This window comes from Dipodomys merriami, unplaced genomic scaffold (assembly GCF_024711535.1).
Source record: "Dipodomys merriami isolate MVZ:Mamm:240054 unplaced genomic scaffold, mDipMer1.0.p SCAF_5, whole genome shotgun sequence".
NCBI classification, from domain to species: Eukaryota; Metazoa; Chordata; class Mammalia; order Rodentia; family Heteromyidae; genus Dipodomys; species Dipodomys merriami.
The window spans coordinates 75,981,085-76,006,148 of record NW_027206068.1 but is presented as its reverse complement, the minus strand read 5'-3'; the positions used below and the strand labels follow the sequence as shown (position 1 = coordinate 76,006,148).

Sequence of the window (25,064 nt, the reverse complement as noted above, 5' to 3'; positions counted from 1 at the left end):
GCCTATTGACAATCAGAAATTCTAGTAATTTTTGTTTCCTTTTTTTCTGTTTAGCGGCAGAAGCTACGTGAAATCATCCTCCAGCAGCAGCAGCAGAAGAAGATTGCTAGTCGCCAGGAAAAAGGGCCTCAAGATACAACAGGAATGCCCCATCCAGTGCCCCTTCCACATTGGCAGCCCGAGAGTATCAACCAGGCTTTCACTCGACCGCCACCTCCCTACCCTGGGAATGTGCGTTCTCCAGTTGTTCCCCCGCTAGGACCTAGATATGGTCAGCGTGGACCCTATCCTCCTGATGTTGCTGGTATGGGGATGAGACCTCATGGGTTCAGGTAACGCTTTTAACTTCCTTCCATGTGTAAATTGCTATTAAAAAAAAAAACAAAAACAAAAAATCAGGTATAGTGCCTCATGGGTCTAATCCCAGCTACTCACAAAGTCAGCCCAGGCAAAAAGTTCGTGAGGCTCTCATGCACTATGTTGTGGTGCATGCCTGTCATTCAGCTACTCAGGAATCATAAAGAGAATTGTAGTTCAGGCTGGCCTGGGCAAAAGCATGAGACCATATCCTCAACATGAAGCAAAATGGACTTGGCTGAACTCTTAGAACATCTGCCAAGCAAGTATAAGACCTTGAGTTCAAATCTCAGTACTGTTAAAAAAAAAAAAATAGCCGGGCACTAGTGGCTCATACCTGTAATCCTAGCTACTCAGGAGGCTGATATTTGAGGATCATGGTTCGAAGCCAGCCCAGGGAGGAATGTCCGTGAGATTCTTATCTCCAAGTAACCACCAGAAAATTGGCAGTGGCACTGTGACTCACGTGGTGGAATGCTAGCCTTGAGCTGAAGAGCTGAGGGACAGTGCCCAGGCCCAGAGTTCAAGCCCCACAACTGACAAAAAAAAATTTAAATAACTAAATTGCTATTAGAAGGAACTAGACAAATGGAATTACTACTTATCAAGACATTATTACTGCTTTTATTTATCCATTGTGAGGTAGAATCATTGTTTTCCACTAAGTCATGAAACTCTCTTCCTCCAAGAACTTTAAAGATTCTAGCAGCATCCTCTTTGTTATTCAGAATTAATTGGTATTGTGGCAGTGATTAGGATACAGTTTATCAATACCAGTCAGGTCATTGCTTCCAAAATGTAGCTAACACATTATGGCATGGTACCTCACATGACCAACAACGGGATTTGTCCTCTCCTCAGATCTCTATTCTTTCTATTTTAAAAAAAATATGAACTTGCCCATGTAATTGTAACCCCTCTGTACAGTATTTTCACAAAAAAAAATTTTTTTAATTTAAAAATATGAAATTTTATGGTCACTTTCTGATTGAAAGGACAATTCCCTTTAGGAACTTTTTGTAATGGGATCTGATTGTAAAGTTAGCAGTGATGAATTTTGACAATGTTTCATTTTTTGAAGTGTTTATACTGTAGTCAATGCCAAATGTATGCCCTGCTTACAGTAAGGAAAGAATTCTTAGCTCATTTCATCTTAGTATCTGTATCTTTGTATTTATCATTGCCTTTATTTTTCCTTTTTCTTCCACCTTAGTTATAATTTATGCCCATTACTGTGTTTCATATTTTTTTTAATTTCCTGTAATTCTTTCTAGGGTTAGATAAGATAGTCCTATAATGCATATGGTTCATCTTTACAAACTATGCCTACTCTCCTGTTGTGTCTTTTTGCAGGGTGGGGGAAGGTGGAGGGTATTAGTCCTGAGGCTTGAACTCAGGGTTTGGGCACTGTTTCTGAGCTTGCTTTTTTTTTGTTTTTTTTTTTTGTTTTTTTTTGTTTTTTGCTCAAAGCAAGCGCTCTTACCACTTGAGCCATAGCTCTACTTCTGGCTTTTTTTGGTGGGCAATTTGAGATGAATCTGATAGACTTTGCTGCCAGGCTGGCTTTGAACTTTGATTCTCAGTTCTCAGACTCCTGAGTAGATCAGACTACAGGCATGAGCCACCAGTGCCTGGGTCCTACCTTTCTTTTTCTTTTTTTTAATCTTATTCTTCTCACTTCCTGCAAGCACATAGGTTTATTAGTGTATCCTGTGGCCATATACCAGTCTCTTTGCCATGTACCAATGCCTATAAAGTCTTTCTATTTCAGTTTCAAAAGTCTTTGTGTTTAGCAATAGTAATCCTTTTTATCCATAATTTAAAACTTCTTTTCCTTTTTTCAACACAGTTCTGAATTCAGCATAATGCTTTAGTATTTACTTTGGTTTTTTGTTTGTTTCAGATTTGGATTTCCTGGAGGTAGTCATGGAACCATGTCCAGTCAGGATCGTTTTCTTGTGCCTCCTCAGCAAATGCAAGGATCTGGAATTCCCCCACACCTAAGAAGATCAATGTCCGTGGAAATGTCAAGACCTTTAAGTAACTCAACAATGAGTAATCCAGCTGGGCTTCCCCAACATTTCCCTCCCCAGGGCCTGCCGGTTCAGCAGCACAACATACTAGGCCAAGCGTTCATTGAGCTGAGGCATAGGGCCCCTGATGGGAGGCCACGGCTACCCTTTACTGCTTCTCCCGGAAGCATGATAGAGGCACCTCATCCACGACATGGAAACTTCGTTCCACGGCCAGACTTCCCAGGTCCCAGACATCCAGATGCCATGAGAAGACCTCCCCAAAGCTTACCTCCTCAGCTGCCAGCACATCCTGATTTGGAACCAGTGCCGCCATCTCGACAAGAACAAAGTCATCCTGTTCATCCCACGTCTATGGTTATGAGGCCTCTGAATCATCCCTTGGGCAGTGAGTTTTCTGAAGCTTCCATGTCCACATCTGCCCCAGTTGAAACAACATCTGATAATTTGCACATAGCCAGCCGGTCTTCTGATAGTCTAGAAGAAAAACTAGACTCTGATGACCCTTCTGTGAAAGAATTAGATGTTAAAGACCTTGACGGTGTTGAAGTCAAAGACTTAGATGATGAAGATCTTGAAAATTTAAATTTGGACCCAGAAGATGGAAAAGGAGATGAATTGGATACTTTAGGTAATTTGGAAACAAATGATCCCAACCTTGATGACCTCTTAAGGTCAGGAGAGTTTGATATCATTGCATACACAGACCCAGAACTTGACTTGGGGGATAAGAAGAGCATGTTTAATGAGGAGCTGGACCTTAATGTTCCAATGGATGATAAGCTAGATAATCCATGTGTATCTCTTGAAACAAAAAAAAAGGAACAAGAAGACAAAGCTGTAGTTCTCTCTGATAACCATTCACCACAGAAAAATTCCACTGCCACCAGTGAGAAGATAAAGAGAGAAACTGGGTCTCCACATTGTAAAGAAGAAGCCAGATGTGACATTGAGAAAGGGGATGAGAGTAAAGATTGTGTGAACACTCCATGCTCACAGGCTTCTGCTCAGCCAGACCTGCGTGATGGAGAAAAGACCTCTTTGCTGCCTTCTGATCCAGATCTGCTTGAGAAGAGAACCAGTGGAGAAAGTGCTGGCTCCAACACCAGTACTGTGCAAGGCTCCTCACCACTGCCCGCTCGGGATGGGACTAACACCTGTGATATCATGGGATCCACTCCAGTCCTTTCACGTTTGCTTGCTAATGAAAAGACTGACAATTCAGACATTAGGCCTCTGGGGTCTCCCACACCAGCTTTGCCGGTTTCACCATCTAGCCGTGTGGCAAGTTTACCTCCTGCCTTAATGCCACCACCTGGCCCTCTCTTGGATAATTCCATGAATTCTAATGTAACAATGGTCTCTAGGGCAAACCATGCTTTTTCTCAGGGTGTGCAAGTAAATCCAGGATTCATTCAGGCTCAGTCAACTGTTAACCACAGTGTGGGGACAGGAAAGCCTACAAGTCAAAATGTGCCTCTCACAAATCCATCCAGTACCACTGGCATGTCTGGACCTCAACAGCTAATGATTCCTCAGACATTAACCCAACAGCAGAATAGAGAGAGACCCCTCCTTCTAGAGGAACAGCCTCTGCTTCTGCAGGATCTTTTGGATCAAGAGAGGCAAGAACAACAGCAACAAAGACAAATGCAAGCCATGATTCGTCAGCGGTCAGAACCATTCTTCCCTAACATTGGTAGGAAGTCTGTTTTGTCTCAGAATTATTACTGTAGACCCTAGGGTGGGTTGCAGAAATTTCCTTTGGAATAGAACCCTGAGAATTTTTCTGTTCCTCCTGAAACTTGAAAGTGAAAGCAATTCTTTCTAATTACAACTTGGTTGCAAATCACATACAATTTCACTATTTATGGAATCGTTTCATACAAACGAGGCAGCTTCTTAGGTGGGCCTGCCAGCCATTATTATCATTTCTGAGTCATGGGAAGATAAAATTTAAGAAAATTATGACAAAAAAGTTTGTTTTGTGTACAACAAATACTTGGCCATTTATTTTCAAACAATTCCTTCATTCCCATTGGCTTAGTAATTTTAAAAATAGTAACAGAGATCCATGTAGTCAAAATGTCTGCCTCTGAGTATGAGAACAGTCAACAAGTATCCTTGTCTGAAGAATGGAAATACAAGCATTTAGTGGGTGTATATTCTCATTTTTATGGCCTTTACATTTTTATCAGTACACTTGGTAGACTTTCTGTTTTAACTGACGCTGTTAACTTCAGGGTACGGTTGTTACCAGCTCATAATTCCCTGATGTATTACAGAAACCTGTAGTGATTGCTACAGGGTCAGGTGAAAGAGTCTATAAATAACTTATTAGTTTGCAATAGTTTGTATTACTTCAACCAACTATTGTGATATCTGTAACTTTAAAAATGCACTTCCTTTTTAGATTTTGATGCAATTACAGATCCTATCATGAAAGCCAAAATGGTGGCCCTGAAAGGCATAAATAAAGTGATGGCACAGAGCAATCTGGGCATGCCACCCATGGTGATGAACAGGTAGGTAAAGATGATCTTTTTCTCATTGGACATCTGAAGGCTCATGGCCTAATTGCTGGCTCTAGAAAGAGCATATAGACACTTTAAAACCTGGAACAGGGCTGGGAAGGTGGCTCAGTAGTAGAGTACGTGCTTGAGGCCCTGAGTTTGATTGCTCACATCACATAAGCAGAAAAAGCTAGAAGCAGCACTGTGGCTCAAGTGGTAGAGTGCTAGCCCTGAGCTGAAGAGCTGAGGGACAGTGCCCAGGCCCAAAGTTCAAGCACCATGACCGACAAAAACAAACAAACAAACAAACAAACAACCTGGAACATAGAACATAGAAATAAATATTTACATTGGTTGCATATAATCAGATGTGGTAGACTATTAAGGAGGGCTAACCCAATAAAATAATCATATAAAGATGTGGAAGATTGACTCAATCAATCAGGAAATCAAAACTGGTTATGTAGGCAGAGAGTTTTCCGTTAAAAGATAATGGGGTAGGGCTGGGAAGGTGGCTCAGTTATAGAGCGCTTGCCTTGCATGCATGAGGCCCTGGGTTCGATTCCTCAGCACCACATAAGAAAAAAGCCGGAAGTGGCGCTGTGGCTCAAATGGTAGAGCGTTAATCTTGAGCTGAAGAGCTGAGGGACAGCGCCCAGGCCCAGAGTTCAGGCCCCCCCCAAAAAAAAAAGATAATGGAGTATTAAGTCATTCAGCTCTAATATAAAATATCCCCAAATTAACTGAATCAGGAAAGAAACTGAAGAGGAATCAATACAGGATAGTTGGATATTAGGAGCTGGAAAGTGTGTTTTGTGTTAATGCCTAGGAGAAAAGTGAGATTCTGTATTAAAAGAGGGTTATTAGAATTATTAGAGTGATTATGAAATTAATTCTGACCCCTAAGGCTAAAAGCCACACTAGTTTTTCTTAGATTTCTATCAAGGACCACCATCACAATTATGTAGTAAGCTTTTACATTTAGGTTTCTTTTCTCTACTGCAGACGTAGTGAATGAGGGTATCTAAGGATGGTCCTGCATGCCTGTGTTTTTGGTGAGACTCGTGCATGGGTTATGCATTTTGCTAATTCTGTCAATACAATAAGCATAAAGTTGAAAATTACCTGAATAATGTTTGTTGGAAAAAAAAATGGTTAAAAAGCAATCTGAGTGGGCTGGGAAGGTGGCTCAGGTAGAGCGCTTGCCTTGCATGCATGAGGCCCTGGGTTCGATTCCTCAGCACCACATAAGCAGGAAAAAAAAGCCGGAAGTGGCGCTGTGGCTCAAGTGGTAGAGCGCTAGCCTTGAGCTGAAGAGCTGAGGGACAGCGCCCAGGCCCAGAGTTCAGGCCCCACGACAGGACCCCCCCCAAAAAAAGCAATCTGAGTTACTTCAGAATTGAATATGAAAATGTACATAGATTTAAGATAAATATGCTTCAGAGGAATTTCAGACCTTAGCATGTAGTTCTTTTCAGCTGTTGAGATACTCTGGACATAATTAAGAGGTACTTTTGAGAACACAGTAACAGTGGTTTTCAATGATTTTCTTTATTGAGCAGTGTTTGGTATCACTGGTCCCTGTAATGTATTCTCAACCTCTTTCTATCATAGGCACTTTTAGCATCCCATTTTTCTTAAAACATTTATCTGCAGGAAATAAAAGCATTATTGCAAAGGAAATCCTACATTTGAGACACAGTTACTGATTAAATTGGTGATATGCTTATAATGCATTAACAAGTTTAGCAGTGAGCCTAATAACTCCTGTAATTGCAATGTAATGAGTAGCAGTTACCTATTAGGTATCTACAACTCTTGATAGAAAATTGACTAGTTTCCTACTGAAGACAATTATCATACTGCTGATATTATAACTCATTTGTACCTTATACCCGCAGTCAGGCTAGAAAGATGTGCTCAGTTTTATTTAGCCTTTAGTTTAAAATTCAGGCCCCAGAATTAGTTATTTTGAGCACCTAGTGCTTTGGTATCTCTACCAGGTAGGTGTGTAGTGGTACTTTGGTTTTTTCCCATGTTTCTTCAGAAAGTGGAACGATGAGCCCCTTCTGAGAATAGTGTGACCCTTTGGGTGAGGACTGCGGCGGTGCATAGCCTCTGTTAAGTCACACCGTCGTGTCTGTGAAGGGTGATGAATCCAAGCTCTGAGTAAAGAAGTTTAAAATCTAAACTCTAATAGGGCTTAAAAGCTTTTATTCAATATTTGGAATGTGTTTTTAAATTGTGTTGTATGTATGTCCTAGTATGTTGAACATATAACTGTAATTGAGAACATACTTTCAAATGAGCCATGATGCTTCTGTAAATTGTTTATGACTTTAATTAGAATACATAACATTTCACCAAGAAGTTTAACCATATAGATTTGTCAGTTTCCCGTTTTTCACTTGCTTTATCATTAGATACAGAGATACAGGGAAATGTGTGAAACATCTTAATTGAGATACATCTTTCATTTAGAATATAATAAGGTAAACAGCTACCAATTCTCTTTTGGATTCCTCCAGTACTAGGGATAGAACGTAGGGTCTTGTGCAGGTTAGGCTAACACTTTATCACTGAGCTCAGTTCACTTAAAAATTTTGTTTGTTTGGTGCCAGTCCTGGCACTTGAGCTCAGGACCTGGGCAGTGTCCCTGAGCTTTTGTGCTCGAGGCTAGCACTCTACCACTTGTCCTACTTCTGGCTTTTTGATACTTAATTGAAGATACAAGTATCATGGACTTTTCCTGCCTGGGCTGGCTTCAAATTGCAATCCTCAGATCTCAGCCTCCTGAGTAGCTAGGATTACAGGCATGTGCCACCAGTGCCTGGTTCAATTCATTTTTAATCGAGATTGGAACACATAAAACTTAGTTTATATAACAGCTAAATACTTTTATCCTAAAGGCTTGAATTTATATCATTTTCAGGTCCAGTGAGTCAAGCATGGGGGCACACACCTGTAAAGCATAAGTAGGAGGATTTGGTCCCAGGCCAACCCCAGGCAAAAACATGAGATCCTATCTATCACAATATGACTGGAATTGTGACTCAAGTGGTAGAGCACTTGCTAGCAAGCAAAGACATTGTGGGTCCAGTGAAAGCTTTTAAGGTTCAACCTCAGGCAGTAGTTTCTTATACAGCCTTACTGGTCCTTGGGAAGAGATTTACCTAGTCCTTGTGAATTTATTTTTTATCCCAAGCCCCATGCAAGTACCGAGTCCATACTTGATGGGGGGTAGAGGAGGAAGAGCCAGTGCTCTTCTTTTTCCTGCATGAGTACCGTCAGCACGTGAGGTCATTTTAGTTGTAAATGTTCCTTATCTGATACCCAGTGCTTCCCACTTTCAGATTCCCTTTCATGGGCCCTCCGGTGGCTGGGCCACAGAACACTGACGGACAGAGTCTGGTACCCCAGGCTGTTGCTCAGGTAATGCTGCGTGGGTCACTCACTTCTGGAGGGGGTATGGATGGTCCTGTTTCTCCCCAAGACAATCTGAGTGAGGCCCCTTCTAGGCTGGAGTAGTTGCCCTGGACCCTGTCAGAACTCACTGGCAGTACAGGAGCAATAAAGATGTATGATTTTTTTTTTAAACAAAAGACTAGGTTTTAAGAATTGGACATCCTTTCTGAAGGTCTGTACCTTCAGAAACAGAAAGGAAGTTACTTGCAGGGAAACTAAGGACTTGGGGCTTCTGGATTTTAATTTACTTATTACTACTGAAAGACTTCATGTCTTTGGCCATTATATTTAACATGTAAAGCTACTGAAACAGTAGGAAATACTGTTTGAATTCAGTCTAATAGATATATTATGGTTTGGCAGAGTCAGGTTGAAGTATAAATCTTTATGCTATATTCTGTGTCAAGCAATGCCTTAAAGGTTTAGAAATGCTCCTTTTGTATATTTTTCCCCACGATGTATGTGTGTGTGCGCGTGCGTGCGCACTTTTGTGCTTGTGCACTGGTACTGGGTCTTGAACTCCAGGCCTTGTACTCTTACTTTTCTTTTCCACTCAAGGCTGACACTCTACCACTTGAGCCACATCTTCACTTATGGCTGTGTGCGTGTGTGTGCATGCACACACGTGCATGGTCCTGGGGCTTGAACTCAGGGCCTTGACACGGGCCTTGAGCTTTGTTGCTCAAGGCTAGCATTCTACCACTTGAGCCACGACTCTGCTTCTGACTTTCTTGCTGGTTAATTTGAGATAAGAGTCTCATGGACTTTTCTGCTGGCTTTGAACCTTGATCTTCAGATCTCAGCCTCCTGAATAGCTGGGATTATAAGTGTGAGCCACCTATGCTCAGCTCCATTATTTATCTGCTTAGGGAAAGCCAAAAAAAAAAAAAAAAAAAAAACCTTTGTATTTTTATATCCTTTTGGAATTCTATTTTTGCCCTGAAAATTAGACTTTTGTATTCATCATGCTAATTATCTTTTCCTTAGTGAAACAAAAGAGACCATTTGGTACACTCAAAAAACATGGGTTTCATAGCAAAGGGTTTTTTTGGCTTTTTGAGGAGATGAGGTGGATATGTGAGGTTCAGTGCCAGCCAAAGCAGCAAAAACATTCAGGAGCTCCCATCTCAACCAGTAGCTTGGAATGATGGCTGTGTGCCTATCATCCTAGCTATGTGGAAAACACAAATATGAAGATAGAGGTCCAGGCCAGCCCAAGCAGGAAGCAAGAGACCTTATCTCAAAAATAATGAGAGCAGGGGTTCGAGGCATGGCTCAGGTGGTAAAGTGCCAGCCAGTAAGCAAAAGTATCAGATACGGAGTTCAAGTTCCAGTCTTGGATACTACCACCCCCGCCCCCCAAAAAAAGAGCAAAAATGATGGAGGACATGGCTCAAATGTGAGGGCCAGCTGAATGAGCACAGGGCTCTGAGATCAAACTCCAGTATCACCATGAAGCAGGTTCTCCTGTTTTCTAATAGTGGTACTACATGTATTGTTATAAAGATTATACAAAAGACATCCTGATGACTACGATCATTTTAAATTGTTAGCCTGCGCACAGCTCATGTTATGACAGAACTTGTGTCAACTAGGTAGCTAGTTTTCAGAATTCATTTTATGAAGTAGTTGCTAGGGAATTATGAGACGGAAAAAACAGTTTATTCAAAGTTGCCCTCATGGAAGACTATTTAGAAGATGAGACTGTACTTTAAATTCATGTATTTTCCTTTTTTTATTTGTGTGTGTTAGGGAGCTTAGTAGAGTGGTGTGTGGTAAATCTGGAACGTGTGTATCAGTTCGGCAGGAGCATGGGAGTACAATTTTGTATGATACTCTTAACAATATTAAGAATATTTAATTTATTGTAGCATTTTTCAGATGAATGTTGTTTTTTTAATCTCAGGTATTACTGGTTTTCAGCTGAGATCGAACGAGAGTCTCAGAAATTAAGATTGCCACCCCACTGAGTCATCTTAGTCTTTATAAAATTCCTAAATTAACGATATCTTAGAAAATTAAAGGTTTTTTTTTTAAAAAAATCTATTTTTTTTTACCATCTATGTAACTTTTCCCCCCTTTAACTGAAGTATGGAATTAAACATATTTGTAAATTTTACTTATTTTAGGATGGCAGTATAACACATCAGATTTCTAGGCCTAATCCTCCAAATTTTGGTCCAGGCTTTGTCAGTAAGTATAAATCTAATAAGTTCCATGTTTTCTGGGGATTGCTTGTGTGCCTTTCTGTGTTTGACTCTCTGAACACGCGGAGGTAGTTAGGAGTGTAGCTGTGAGCCCAGGTGCCTGAGTGCCCTCCTCCTCTTCTCTCAAGCGCCACTGGCCTGTAAGGCATCTTCTCTTCCAGGCATGTATTGTCATTACTATTTTTTCCCTTTTGCTGTGCATGAAGAACTAAAAGATAAATATTTTAATTCAGAAAATTCATCTTCCCCATTCTCTTGAACATTATTGCTATTTTTGTTTGTAGATTGGGCACTTTACAATCTATAAATTAAAGCATTTTTTTACTCATGACAGTCTGCCTAAGTGACAGAGACCTGAAACGGGAACAAGAAGGGACTATGCCCAGTAGGTAGTTGGGTTGCAGCATGGTGTGAAGGTCAGGTATGCAGATGCCACCGAACCCTCTCTGGTTATCCTTAGGGGTCCCAAGGTGGTTCAGGATAGTATTTAAAGTTCTCCCCAGACTGAACCTTTCTGAAATCTTCAGACTGTTTAGCTAACTTTTTTCACCATTATCTTTCATTTTGCTCACCTCTGCTCTCCTGGTTCCAGAAACCAGAAAGGCTTTCCTTGCGGTAGGTCTCATTCTACCAGAAGCAGAACTTCTGAAACCTTGTGAAAAAGCCTGTTCTTGAAAAATGCCCTTCAAATTTAGAAGACTAGATTCCAAGTTTATGTGTGTACTGGAACTTCTGGGTTTAGGAACAAACCCAAAGTCTGACCTTTTGAAATTCCCCTACATTAATTATGATTATAATTTGAACCTTATATTTGCATTTAAAACAAGCAAACCACTGAAACCAACTGGCTTTTTCTGGCTTTATTGTGCCCATGCGCTTTGGTTGGATTCTTAATGTATGACAATATTCTGTTATTGATGTTATTTTCATGAATGTCCTTTTAGGATTGTATTTATTCATTTCTTTGTTTTGTAGTGAGTTATAAAGGTATACTCAGAATTTTTCATTACATGAGATAATTTTTTGGGGGACTTGGCATTAGTGGAGTAAAGTGCCCTTAGAAAATAAGGAGAATATTGATATAAGATGAAGAGATGTGTCTATTTGTGGGAGGTGTATGAGCAATCGGAGACAGAAAAGACTTTTTTTAGCTTTGCCCTTATTTATAAAAATGTTACAAAATTAATAAAAATTATCAATCAATATTCATATTCTCTTATAAAACAGATTTCAAACTTACCCTTTCTAAAACATTCTGGTCTCCCTCCTTCTGTTCTGTACATTTTCTTTTCACTAGTCACAAAATAGGAAAGCCTTATAAATTAAGGGAAGTTAGCATGGATATGATTACCTAATTCTGCTCTGGACCTTAAAGGGATAGATTTTTGTCTCTTCAAAATCTCTAAAGTTGAATTAGTAAAAATGCACATACAATGTAATAATGTAGTTTGGATAAGTAGATTTGCTAATTTGATAATTCTATAGGTAAAAACATTTCATTAAGTAAAAGTCTTCTGAATTTTGAAGACTCGATTTGTAATTTGTATATGTTAACTGATATCCTAAATATGTATTCTCTAGCTTTCTTGGTAAAATATTTTCTAAAATCTGCTACTACGTAGTTACATAATGTTCTGTCTGATATTTAAATTTTTGTTTTCTAATTTTCTTTAAAATAGTCATGGTGAAACTATATTTCCATACAAAATGGAAATAGCTGTTAATCTTGATCCCTTCTAGAAAATTAACTCAGATGAAATTCTGATTGTTTTTTCCCCTCAGATGACTCTCAGCGTAAGCAGTATGAAGAATGGCTTCAGGAGACCCAACAGCTCCTTCAAATGCAGCAGAAGTACCTTGAAGAACAAATTGGTGCACACAGAAAGTCTAAGAAAGCCCTTTCAGCAAAACAGCGCACTGCCAAGAAGGCAGGGAGAGAATTTCCAGAAGAAGATGCAGAGCAGCTCAAGCATGTCACAGAGCAGCAGAGTATGGTTCAGAAACAGCTGGAGCAGGTAACAGACAGGGTTGAAATGGAAGCAGTCAGCCACTGAACAGCTGCTTTGGTGTATTACCCATTAATATCCTAGGAATTTGGTTGATAACACAGAAAGTACAGTGGTCTCAGGCTTCGTAGCAGCCCTGGTCCTCTCTTCCAGGGTGGTGATTGGAGCACATGCCTTGCCAACTGCCTCTGAAGGAACTGATTCTCACCCTAATTAGGAAGGACGGTTTTCACACTTCTTAGCACCCTTGGTGACCTTGGAAGAACTTAGTTATTTCCTTTCACGTAGACCATATTCCTGTGTCATGAGTCTTTGGTTTTCCTGGTAGATGAGGTTCACAGAGGGGTCTTGGGTCTGATGGGAGGGAGGGAGAATCAAGCCTGAAGGTAGGTGTTTCTTTTGGGTTTGGCCTTTTCTTTACTGAATGTTTTGCTTCTCTGGTTTCTAGTGGAATTTCAGATAAAGTTTGAACCATTTGGTGATTCCTCCCAGCCCAGTATGTTTTAGTATTCTTCCTTAGTACTTTGGTCTTAAAATATAAGGCCCTGAGCTCAAACCCCAGTACCACATACACAAAACACCACCACTGGGGTGTTGGGGGGCTGGGAGGAACTACCCAGAATGGGTCAGGTATGGTGACACATCTGTACTCGCAGCTACAGGAGAGGCTGTCATGGGAGGATTGCTTGAGCCCAAGTCGGAAGTAGCCTGATCAGCCATCTCAGAATTAAAAACAACACCATCACCACCACCCCACAAAAGTAAATAAAAATGGTCCTTGTCCCCAAATTAGAATAATGAATAGCAACTGTAGTTGAAGGACATGTTGTAAAGTAGTCAGAAATGCTAAGAGAAACATGGGTTACCACCTTGTCTGCTCCTGGTGTTCCATGTGCTTTATATATATCTTGCTACTGCATCCGTCTACTGGTGCTCCTTCCTTGTAATGATTAAACTAGTTAGGAAAGGTTTATAAAACTTTTCCTAAGTTCGTGGGTATAGAAATCACACAGCTACCTGAGAAGAAACCAGAGACTAATTCTGTAAGGTTTTAGGTGAGAAAAGACCATGCAGAAAGAGGCAAAGGTGGGTAAAGGCAAGTTTTACTGGGGTCCACTCCCAGGGGAACTCCCTGGTTGGGGCACTGAACCATTTTATCACTTCGCAGTGGCCATTGCGAGCTGCTTGTGTATCTACCTGACATCCCCAATGGGTCCTGTTTGGGGGATTGCATGGGCTCCCACAGGTATAGTAGTATCAGTAAGATGCACCTCCTCCTGGTAAGTCTGAGAGCAGAGGAGAGTATAACATAGAAGTCATGCCAGGTCAAGTCATAAGCCTGCATAGGTGACGAAACTCCTTGATAAAGATGGATGGGTCGTTGGAGAGAGAACCCAGGCAGGTCTCAATTTGAGACAGGTCCCCTAATGAAAAGGGAATGTGGACCCGCACCGGCCCTCTGCCCCAGCTACCTCCCGCAGAGAAACAAATGCTCTGCGGCTTAGTTTAGGTGTGAGTCTGGCCAGCAGCAGGGGAAGGGAATCAAAGGCAGGGGTTGGGGCCGGGGGGGCAGGCACTGGGGGCTGTGGATCGGTGGTTGAGGTAGGGGTTGGCCCAGGGGTCTGGGCCTGGAACAGGCCCTACAGTGGAATCATGTGGTGGTCATGCTGCAGGCGGGGTCATGTCAAGAGAGTCGCAGGAGGAGAGGGGCAATGGAGGGAGCTTTTGAAGACAGGCAGGAGGAGAGGGCAATGGGGGGGCTTTTGGAGGAATGTTGCTGCACAAGCAGAATTTCAGATGGAGAGCAGAACAGGCAGAGGGAGGGACAGGAGCTCAAGTAGAGAAACCCCTGGACATAAGGAATTTCAGCCCACTTTCCGTCCCTCACAGAAATTGTGGAGATCAGGTTGAAATTGAAAGTCCCATTTTCAGGCCAGCGAGACTGGTTATGTAACTGGTGCGTAGGCCATTCCCTGTTACAGAGGAAGATTAGCTTTTTTGGTCTGAGGTCAGGTCTTAGGCCTAGAGGTTTGAGATTGGCCAATAAGCAACCCAAAGGAGTGTGTGGTTCTGGTTTGGAATTTTGGTTTCCTATGGTGCCCAGGCAGCTCGGGGTAAATCTGAGGCTGAAAAAGGCGCCCCTGTCTTAGCCAGAGAGATACCAACATGGGAGGCAGACAGGGAGGGTCAGGTGTCCCTGATCATTCCCAGTCACCAAGGCCAAAGGCCAAGAAGGAGACTCGGACAGGAGTTCATAATTTTACGGAAATAGAAGGAGCCAAGTTCCCAGAGACAAAGGGCAGGGACTCACCCAATCCAAATGTGGTAGCTGTGCAGAAGGCCGGGCTGAGGTCCTGGTCCAACAGAGAGGGAGAGACAGACAGAGACAGAGGCCTCAGCCGGGCTTACATAGATAACCAATAATATCCCAAGCCACCAGGTGGCCATCCGCAGGATTTGCACTGCTTATGGAGGCAAAGGCCACAAGGTCTTTTTTTTTGGGGGGGGGGGGGTCTGGTCGTGGGGCCTGAACTCTGGGCCTGGGCGCTGTCTCTCAGCTCTTCAGCTCAAGGCTAGCGCTCTACCACTTGAGCCACAGCGCCACTTCCGGCTTTTTTCTTTTTGCTTATGTGGTGCTGAGGAATCGAACCCAGGGCCTCAGGCATGCAAGGCAAGCGCTCTACCACTGAGCCACCTTCCCAGCCCCCACAAGGTCTTTCAAGTGGCTGTTTAGCCCAAAGTAAGCTTGGTAGGCTTTGTGCTCGGGGCTCTGTGCTCCCAGTGGAGGCGGCCTCAGGAAAGGAGGAAGGGAGGAGAGAAGCCTAGAAAGGACAGTGTCTGTCGGTCGCCCTGGAGTGAGGCGAAGCACCACTACCTTCCCAGGTTTCGGCACCAGATGTGAGGTTTTACACGAGAAAAGACCATGCAGAAAGAGGTAAAGGAAAGTTTTAATGGGGTACACTCCCAGGCGAACTCCCTGGTCAGAATTAGAGAGATCACACTGAGTCTAATCGAAGCAGGGTTTTTATAGGTGGGGTAAAAGCGGAACTTTTAGTCAGCAGGGACTGTTAGCACATAGCTTGTGTCTTTTGTTTTTTTCCCCATATATATTTTTTATTATAAAAATACCATATAGAGAGGGGTTACAGTTACATGAGTAGGGTAATGAATATGTTTCCTATCAAGCATCTTTACCTCCTCCTTTGTTTTTCCTCTACCATCCCTTCCCTCCCCACCTCCCCAACCCCTCCCTTCTCCCCACTCCCAAATTGTAAAGTTCATTTTCAACAGTGTCTCATACATCTCATTGTTACATGGGTCAACCTGTATCCTTATTTAAGCATTTTGTCATATCCCTTCCCCTCCCTGTTTTCACTGTGATTCCAGTGTCCTGCATCTTGTATATACAGATGGTGTTTTGGATAAGGAGGTGGCCTTTCTCTGCTGGAAGTGACTATTTTTGGCTGCCTTTTCCCTCCAGCGGCCTGACAAATTCAACTAGTAGTTTGACTATGTTACTCATTGAATTCAGATTTTGATAAAATTTGGATTTTTTGCTTAGGGGAGTGGTAAGGTATACAAGCTAATAACACATCTTATTTTAAAATGTGGGGGTAATTTTGTGTATTTAAGAAATGAAAGGGGTGACAACATTCAAGAAGACATGCATTCTTTTTTTTTTTTTAATTTTTTTTTTGGAGGGGGGTCCGGTCGTGGGGCCTGAACTCTGGGTCTGGGCGCTGTCCCTCAGCTCTTCAGCTCAAGGCTAGCACTCTACCACTTGAGCCACAGCACCACTTCCGGCTTTTTTCTTTTTGCTTATGTGGTGCTGAGGAATCAAACCCAGGGCCTCATGATGCAAGGCAAGCGCTCTACCACTGAGCCACCTTCCCAGCCCCAAGAAATGCATTCTTTATCTGATTTATATACCCGTAACCCTCTGTACATCACCTTTATAATAAGAATAAATAAATTTTTTAAAAAAGAAATTAAATCTAACTCTGCTCAAATGATTTAGGGCTGGAAATGTGGCTTTGTGGTAGAGTGCTTGCCTAGCATGGATGAAGCCCTGGGTTCAGATTCCTCAGTACCATATACACAAAAAAAAAACAACAAAAAAACAGAAGTGGTGCTATGACTCAAGTGGTAGGATGCTAGCCTCGAGTAAAAGAAGCTGAGGGACATTGTCCAGACCCTGAGTTCAAGCCCCAGCACTGGCAAAAGTAAAAAATGAATAAATAATAAAAATAAATAAATGGATAGAGTTTGCGCTAAATCCCAGATATGCTTGTACCAGCACCATAATTAGCTGCTTCCTGTGTATCTTTCATCTGTTGTTTTATTTTTCCATTAGATACATAAGTTTAATACTCTACAACTTTTAATACTGTAGTGAATGTTTTGGTTTGAAGCTAATGCAAGCAGGAAACTTGGTTGAGACCCTTAATCTCCAAATAACCACCAAAAAGTTGGAAGAAGAGCTATGGCTCAAGTGATAGTACACTTGCCTTGGGCAAAAAAGCTTGAGACCCAGGAGTTCAAGCCCCAGGATCTGCACCCCCTAGACAAAAACTTTTAAGGCTTATCAGTCCAATTTCTTATTGTTTCTATTACCTAAAGAAAATATTTTTGTCTCTATATTATCTAACTGCCTTGTGTATAATCCCATCAAAATGGTCAGCCACTATAGTTTGAGACCTACCTAACACAAACATGAGTATTTTGTACCTTTGTTGTTTCAGATTCGTAAACAACAGAAAGAACACGCTGAGTTGATTGAAGATTATCGGATCAAGCAGCAGCAGCAGCAGCAGCAGCAGTGTGCACTGGCCCCACCCATCCTCATGCCTGGGGCCCCGCCCCCCCTCGTCTCTGGTGCCACTCCGCCCACCGCCAGCCAGCCCAGCTTTCCCATGGTGCCACAGCAGCTTCAGCGCCAGCAGCACACACCGGTCATCTCTGGCCACACCAGTCCTGCTAGAATGCCTGGTTTACCTGGTTGGCAGCCTGCCAGCACTCCTGCTCACCTCCCTCTTAATCCTCCTAGGATTCCACCCCCTATCCCACAATTACCAATAAAAACTTGTACCCCAGCCCCAGGTACAGTGTCAAACACAAATCCCCAGGGCGGACCACCACCACGAGTAGAGTTTGATGACAACAACCCCTTCAGCGAAAGTTTCCAGGAACGAGAGAGGAAGGAACGCTTACGAGAACAGCAAGAAAGACAGAGAATCCAGCTAATGCAAGAAGTAGACCGGCAGAGAGCTCTGCAGCAGAGGATGGAAATGGAGCAGCACGGCCTGATAGGCTCTGAGCTAGGAAACAGGTCATCTGTGTCCCAGATGCCATTCTACCCTTCTGACCGACCTTGTGATTTTATGCAACCCCCAAGACCCCTTCAGCAGTCTCCGCAACACCAGCAGCAGATGGGACCAGCTCTACAGCAGAGTGTCCAGCAGGGCTCTGTTAGTTCACCCCCCACCCAAACTTTCATGCAGACCAGTGAGCGGAGGCAGGTAGGACCTCCATCATTTGTGCCTGACTCACCATCCATTCCTGGTGGAAGCCCAAACTTCCATTCTGCTAAACAGCAGGGGCATGGAAGTGTTCCTGGGACTAGCTTCCAACAGTCGCCTTTGAGGTCTCCATTTACACCTGCTTTGCCAGGAACACCTCCAGTAGCCAATAGCAGCCTCCCATGTGGCCAGGACCCTGCTACAGCCCATGGACAGTGTTACCCAGGATCAACCCCATCTCTCATTCAGCTGTACTCTGATATAATCCCAGAAGAAAAAGGGAAAAAGAAAAGAGCAAGAAAAAAGAAAAAAGATGATGATGCAGAATCTACCAAAGCCCCTTCCACTCCCCACTCAGACATAACTGCTCCGCCGACCCCAGGCATCTCAGAGCGTACCTCCACTCCCTCCATGAGCACACCCAGCGAGCTCCCTCCACCAGGAGAACAAGAGGCGCCCGAGCCGGTCGGCCCATCAACTCCTGGTACAGCAGCAGGCCAGCCATGTTCCCAATTAGAAAACAAACTTCCTGGGAGTGACTTCTCCCAGGGAGCTCCAGGCCACCACACAAATGAAAATTCAGAGGTGGATAAACTCTCCACAGAAACTCCTGCCACAAGTGAAGAAATAAAACTAGAGAAGTCTGAGACAGAGCCATGCCTGAGTCAAGAGGAGACCAAACTGGAGGAGCAAGGTGACAGTAAGGTAGAGGAGGACATTGCCGCTGATCCTGGCTCCTCAGTCCACAGTCCTTCCCATTCTGCTGCGGCCCCTGCAGCCAAAGGAGACTCAGGGAATGAACTGCTGAAGCACTTGTTGAAAAACAAAAAGTCCGCTTCCCTTTTAAATCAAAGACCTGAAGGCACTTTCTGCCCAGAAGACAGCTGCCCAAAGGAGAATAAGCTGGCTGAGAAGCAGAGCCCAGTAGAAGGACTGGTAAGTGTGAATCATGAAAAGTATATTTTCAGCAAAATGAGTAGCAACAACTTAGTAATTTCAGCACTATTTTGCAGTGTTTATTAGTCTCAAGAACCTTCTTTCTGATGGGATTGGAAATTGTATTTGGCACCTCACATTTGCTAGGCAGATGCTCTGTTACATGAGCCATCCCTTCAGCTGCTGACTTTTGAGGTGGGGATCTTACTTTTTAAGCCTTGTGTCCTGGACCAGAACCCCCCCATACACTTCTGTAGCAGGGTGACAGGTGCATGCCATGACGCCTGGCTTTTCAGCTGTTGAGATGGGCTCACTCAAACTTTATAAGGTAATTATAATAAATAGTAATACTCATTATGGTAATTATTAACATTAGCTTGCTTAAAATATAGAAGATAGGTCTGGTGACTTACACATGTAATCTCAGCTCCTCAGGCTGTTGAAATTGGAAGGATCATGGTTCAAGACCAGCCTGGGCTAAAAACTTAGGGAAATCCCATCTCAACTAAACAAGCCAAGAGTTGATAGTTCAAGCCTGTCATCCCAACTAGGTAGGAACCCGCATCATGACCTAAGGTTAGCATGGACAAAATGCAAAACTCTTCCCTAGAAAATAACCTAAAAAGAAAAAGGGCTGAAGGTATGGCTCAAGTGGCAGAGTACTCACATGGGACACTTGCCTTCACAAGTGCTCAGTACCTCCAAAAGATGCGTGCGCCCACACAACCCACACACCACATACCACACACCACACACAGGAGAGCCGCTTCACTCCTATTAATGACTTGAGGACTCTCAGAGATCACTCACACTGGGAACAAATTGTGTCATAGTAATCCTCAGTATTAAACAAATTTAATCATGCGTGTCAATTTCATCTTTGTGTTTTTCTTTGTGCCAATATTCTAACTATTTTAAGTTATCAGTACTGAATTCGTTTCTGCTTTTTCATTTGTATGAAAAGCCTAGTTGTAAATATAATTGTAGGAGAGTGCCCCATTTTAATGAACTTTGTTAAGATGCTTTGGAAACTGGAGTTTCTGCTTCCTAAAAATTAGTCTACTTGAAAGTTTTGGCCTCCTTGTCTAAAGGTGCTGGCTCTGTAGCCATTGTCAGTGCACTCATAAGAGTTTCCTTATGGTGCTTCTCAGATTAGATTTGTCACTTTCATATTTTTATTGCAGTTATTCAAATTTGAATTTTAAGATTATTAATGAGCCAGGTGTCAGTGGTTCATGCCTATAATCCTAGCTACCCAGGAGATGGAGATCTGAGGACAAAGGAACAAAACCAGCCTGGGCAGGAAAGTCTATGTGAGACTCCTAACTCTAATGAACCAAAAAAGCCAAAAGTAGAGGTGTGGCTCAAATGGTAGAGCACCAGTCTTGAGTAAAAAAGCAAAATGAGAATGTAGACACCCTGAGTTCAAGCCCTAGTACTGGCATTAAGGAAAAAAAAATGGATGCAGCTCATCCTTTCTGCGTGTGTTGGCATACTCTTTTTTCTTGTCTTTGATCATTCAATAAAGACTGAGCATTGACCCAGGAGATTCATGTAATTTTTATAAATTTTTCTAGTTAAGCTTTTCCAGCCACATTTGTCACCAGCTAATATGCCTACCTAGCCCAATTTCTGGAATTTTATGCCTCTTAAGAATACTGAACAACCTGCTGACCCCTAAATTTCTTTGTTTCTTTTCTTCCACATATGGTCACATTCTGCTGTTTCTGCCTACTCTGTTCTCCTTCTTTTCTTCTCTCTGGCCAATGTCTTTTTATCTGGAATCATCTCCAGGTACCTTCCTCAATTTGGCTGGTCTCAAAGGTGTGATGGCACGTGCTCAGGAGCACTTGCTGGGGTACTGTCTGACTCTCCTGGTCCCAGAGGGCCATGTATAAATTACTGGATCTTCTCATCAAAACGAGTACTGGGCAAGGTGTAAGGGAACTAAGGACTAGGGGCTCAAGTGGAAGAGCTCCTGCCTAGCAAGTGCAGGGCCCTGAGTTCAAGTCCTAATACAAACCCACTCCAACAACAAGAACAAAGAAAGATGTTTAATGGCATGGGAACTGCCCCATGTCCAGTTTAAAAAGCAGGCATCAAAATGAAAGAGTTCAGGTATGATCCCTTGCAAGAGTTAAAAATAGGCACAGATGAACCTTCTGCTAAAAGCAGTTAAATCTGCTTTTGGTGGTAACCATGAAGATGAGAGGTAACGTCTGTAAAGCAGATCGAGTGTGTGCTCATACTTATGAGCACCTCTCACTACCTCCTCCCGGCAGTTTGGTGAAACTTAGGCAGTGTCCCTCCCTGAGGAGCCACCGCATCCCTATCACCCAGGAGAGTTTTAAGACTCACAGTCTCCTTTCCCGCTGCAGGCCTACCCGCTCAGAATGTGAGATTGTCTAAGATTCTAAGGTGACTCATCTCTATGAAGGGGTGCTCTGCTGGAGGCCTGTGTGAAGTCCCCTGATGGGCTTGTTAAAATGCACATGCCTAGGGTCACTACTCTGGGTCTGGATGACACCAGAGTATCTGAAGTTCTAACCAGTCCCACAGGCTGCTGTAGCTGCTCTCAGGTCTGTCCTTGAAGAGGCAGAGAGGGAGAGAGGGAAGGAGGGAGAAAGAGAGAGAGAGCTCCATCGTCTACCTCCTGAACTAGAATGTTTACAGTTAAATGTTTGAGAAAAAAAAAGTCTAAGATAATATCTTGCATGAAAATCCAATTTGTCTCTCAAATTTAAAAGTTTTGTTGGAGCACAGACAATTTCATTCATTTATTTTGCCTGGCTGCTTCTAAGTTATGGGTTTGTGACCCACAGGCTAAAATCTTTACCAAACTCTTTGTATACAATTAACTACTTGGAATGAAACTGGAAACTACAGCTGGGCGCTAGTGGCTCATGCCTGTAATCCTAGCTATTCAGGAGGCTGAGATCTGAGGATCTCAGTTCAAAGACAGCCTGGGCAGGAAAGTCTGTGAGACTCTTATCTCCAATAAATCAGCAGAAAACCAGAAGTGGTGCTGTGGCTCAAGTGGTAGAGCGCTTGCCTTGAGCTGAAGAGCTGAGGGACAGTGCCTAAGCCCAGAGTTCAAGCCCCATGACTGACAAAAAAAAAAAAGAAAGAAAAAGAAAAACTACAGTTTTGAAAACTCTCCAAGATTCAGTGTGAAATGGATAGCAGTAAGTTCAGCAACTGTGATTCTCTGTGTGGCCAAGTAATTAAATTACTAAGAAATACCCTTAAATTTTTAGGTGTTAGCCCCTATATTAGGTGAAAACCTTTCAGAGCTAAGGTTCGTTACTGTGTCTATGTTCTCTCCCTGTGACTTTAAGTCTGTAGCCACCATTTTTCAGTCACAATGCATAGGAGCCGGTGAGGAGGAGTGGTGTGGTGGCTCACTGCTCTCTGGGGTCACTGTTCTCTCACCCTTAATGCCAGGTCTGTGAAGCACTGCTGGAGTCTGTGAATTGTCTTGCAGACCTCTTACTTCACCAGTTTTTAGGGAGAACCCAAAATAACTCACTTTTACCATTGTTGAGAAGCTGCCCAGACACAGGACACACCTCCACTGTGCCCAGGAGTTGAGACTCAGGGGCCTCCCTTGTCCTGGGCATGCACATTGCAAGGGTTCATGCTTAGTCAGCATAACTAAGGACCTTCTTCTATTCTTCCCACAAACTCTGCAGCTGAGAGGTTTCCTGATAAGAAAATAAGGCCCTAGAAAGAGGGAGGCATCTTCAGAAACAAGAGCATCTGATTCCACTGTGCTTTCCTCCTCAACTTGCAATGCTGTAATAGCGATGAGTCGCAGGATGGAGGTGGTCTAGCATGAACTAAAGTCAAACGTGTGGATAGCTCACTTACTTTTTAACCTTTCCAATTACATTAGCAAACTTTGGGGGCTCAAATGCAAAGTGGTTTTGGATGTGGCAACAGCCAGTTGCCAAAATCAGATGGAGGAAATGAAACCAAGAAACAGCGAAGCAAACGGACTCAGAGGACTGGGGAGAGAGCAGCACCTCGCTCAAAGAAAAGGAAAAAGGACGAAGAGGAGAAACACGTGATGTTCTCCAACTCTGACTCCTTCACCCAACTGAAACAGGTGAGCTGTTCAGAGCAGCCCTTTTTAACACTTTCAGGAAGCGAGAGACCAAGTGCCTTTTCACCCCTATGAAGCTGAAGCTTTATTGCAGTAATTTTCTAATTAGAGAGAGCAGGGAAAAAGGACATCTGGACAAGAAACCTAATAAACTTCCTAATTCCAAGCAAAACCACACCTTATCTGTTGGTATCTGAAATTTCCATGGCTATAGAAGGATTGGTAGACCATGGTCAAGACACCCTCATGTTCAAGAAGAGCAGCCTCAGCACTGAGAAAAACTGTCCCCATTTCTTGTGGTTCTGGATCCAAAGAAATGGAACATGGACTCTCCTAATTTAAACTCTGTTCTTTATGTATGTCTTTGTGGTGATTACGGACGGGGTCGGGGGTACAAGCTCCTCACCACCACTGGTGGTACCTAGCCTCAGATAGTGGTCTCCTTCTTGCCAGGCAAAGACAAGGAACATGATTCTCTTGCAAGACACCTGGTGGCATCCCTTTAGGACAGGTGGGACCAAAGCTTCCTCTGAAGCTGGTATCTCAGGTTCCATAGTTCCTCTCACTCCAGTGTTTTGATACTGGAAGTTTTCAAAGTCATTTTCCTCAAGCCTTGCTTGACTTCAGGTCTTAGGAAGTTGAGAAACACTCAGTTTTGTTTGTTTATCGTGTACATTACTCTTAAATGTGTTTTTTAATAGCAGCTCTCTCTGCTCCCTCTAATGGAACCGATCATTGGAGTGAACTTTGCGCACTTTCTTCCTTATGGCAGTGGCCAATTTAATAGTGGGAATCGACTTCTAGGAACTTTTGGCAGTGCCACCCTTGAAGGGGTTTCGGACTACTGTTCTCAGTTGACACACAAGGTACGTCTCTTTGCCAGGTGCTCCTTTGCTGCGTGTTTGGAGGCCATGTCCCAGTGGGTAGTGTGTGTCTTGGTTTTGCATCTAGTTTTGCACCTAAGCTTCTGAGTTTCAATGGAACTTAAGTTGCAGCTGAAAGGCTGAAGTTTGACCTGGTGAAGTTTTTCCAACATGTTCTATAGAGAGCATACAAACTGAGAGATACTCCATTGTATCATTCCCTGGTAGAGAAAGTACCTGTTCCCTTATAACCTTTATTCTTAAAGTGAATCAGATTCATAGTACAATGCAGGAATAAAAGGCATAGTTAAGCTTTTATCTTGAAAAGTGAAATAAAGTTTTAGATGCATTTTTATCTAATATTTTAGGTTCTGATTTGAAATTATGTATTAGTTCCCAGGCTACTAAAATAATATGAAACCAAATTAGGTTTATCTTTTGGTGTCACCTTTCTAACAGAGTTGTTAGCATCAATAAGACAGCTTCAGTTCATATCTGACTTACATGCAGAGATCAACTTGAGTTTTTCTGATGGCTTCTCTTCTAACACTAATACTGAACCAGTCCTCTCAGTAACTGCCTTTCTTTTCCTCGGCTGTTCTTCAGTTAGAACTCCTCTCGGTGCCAGCTCTTCTTCCACTCACTTTATTATCTTCACAAAGTCCTGTAATTTCACCTTGCCTTTGACTTGAATGGTCTTATTGGTAGACTCCAACTAAAGCATAAATGAGAAATTGGTGACAAATACAAGGCTGGAAAAAGTATTTGAAAAGGAACTCCATTCTCACTGTATTCCTTTTTTTTTGTGGGAGAGGGTGAACGGTTGGTACTAGGATTTGAACTCAGGGCCTCATGTTTGCTAGGCTAGCCACACCTCCTACCCTCTTTTTCCCTAGTGATTCCCTGGGTCTCGCTTCCCACTAGGGCCCACTCCAGAACTGCAGTCCACCCACTTCAGGCTTCTAGTCCTTGTTGGGATCTCAGGGGCATGCCAGTGCATCCAGCTTCCTTCCATAGAGATGGAATCTCATGGACTTTTCCATCCAGGCTGGCCTGGAAC

The 25,064-nt window shown here is 42.9% G+C and overlaps 1 protein-coding gene across 11 annotated transcripts in view; it reads left to right on the top strand.

The window, feature by feature from the left end:
- Positions 1-25,064, top strand: part of Kmt2c (lysine methyltransferase 2C) — a 237,609-nt gene that overhangs the window by 193,753 nt on the left and 18,792 nt on the right. For 9 of the 11 annotated variants that reach the window (XM_069997142.1, XM_069997141.1, XM_069997133.1 and 6 more), the window contains 9 exons: positions 55-332; positions 2,261-4,089; positions 4,804-4,915; positions 8,257-8,335; positions 10,498-10,561; positions 12,358-12,590; positions 17,324-19,036; positions 22,932-23,144; positions 23,843-24,007. In XM_069997142.1, coding sequence (XP_069853243.1) covers positions 55-332; positions 2,261-4,089; positions 4,804-4,915; positions 8,257-8,335; positions 10,498-10,561; positions 12,358-12,590; positions 17,324-19,036; positions 22,932-23,144; positions 23,843-24,007 — 4,686 coding nt within the window. The remainder of the gene's footprint in view (positions 1-54; positions 333-2,260; positions 4,090-4,803; positions 4,916-8,256; positions 8,336-10,497; positions 10,562-12,357; positions 12,591-17,323; positions 19,037-22,931; positions 23,145-23,842; positions 24,008-25,064) is intronic. The other 2 variants (XM_069997136.1, XM_069997143.1) reach the window with 2 other exon arrangements.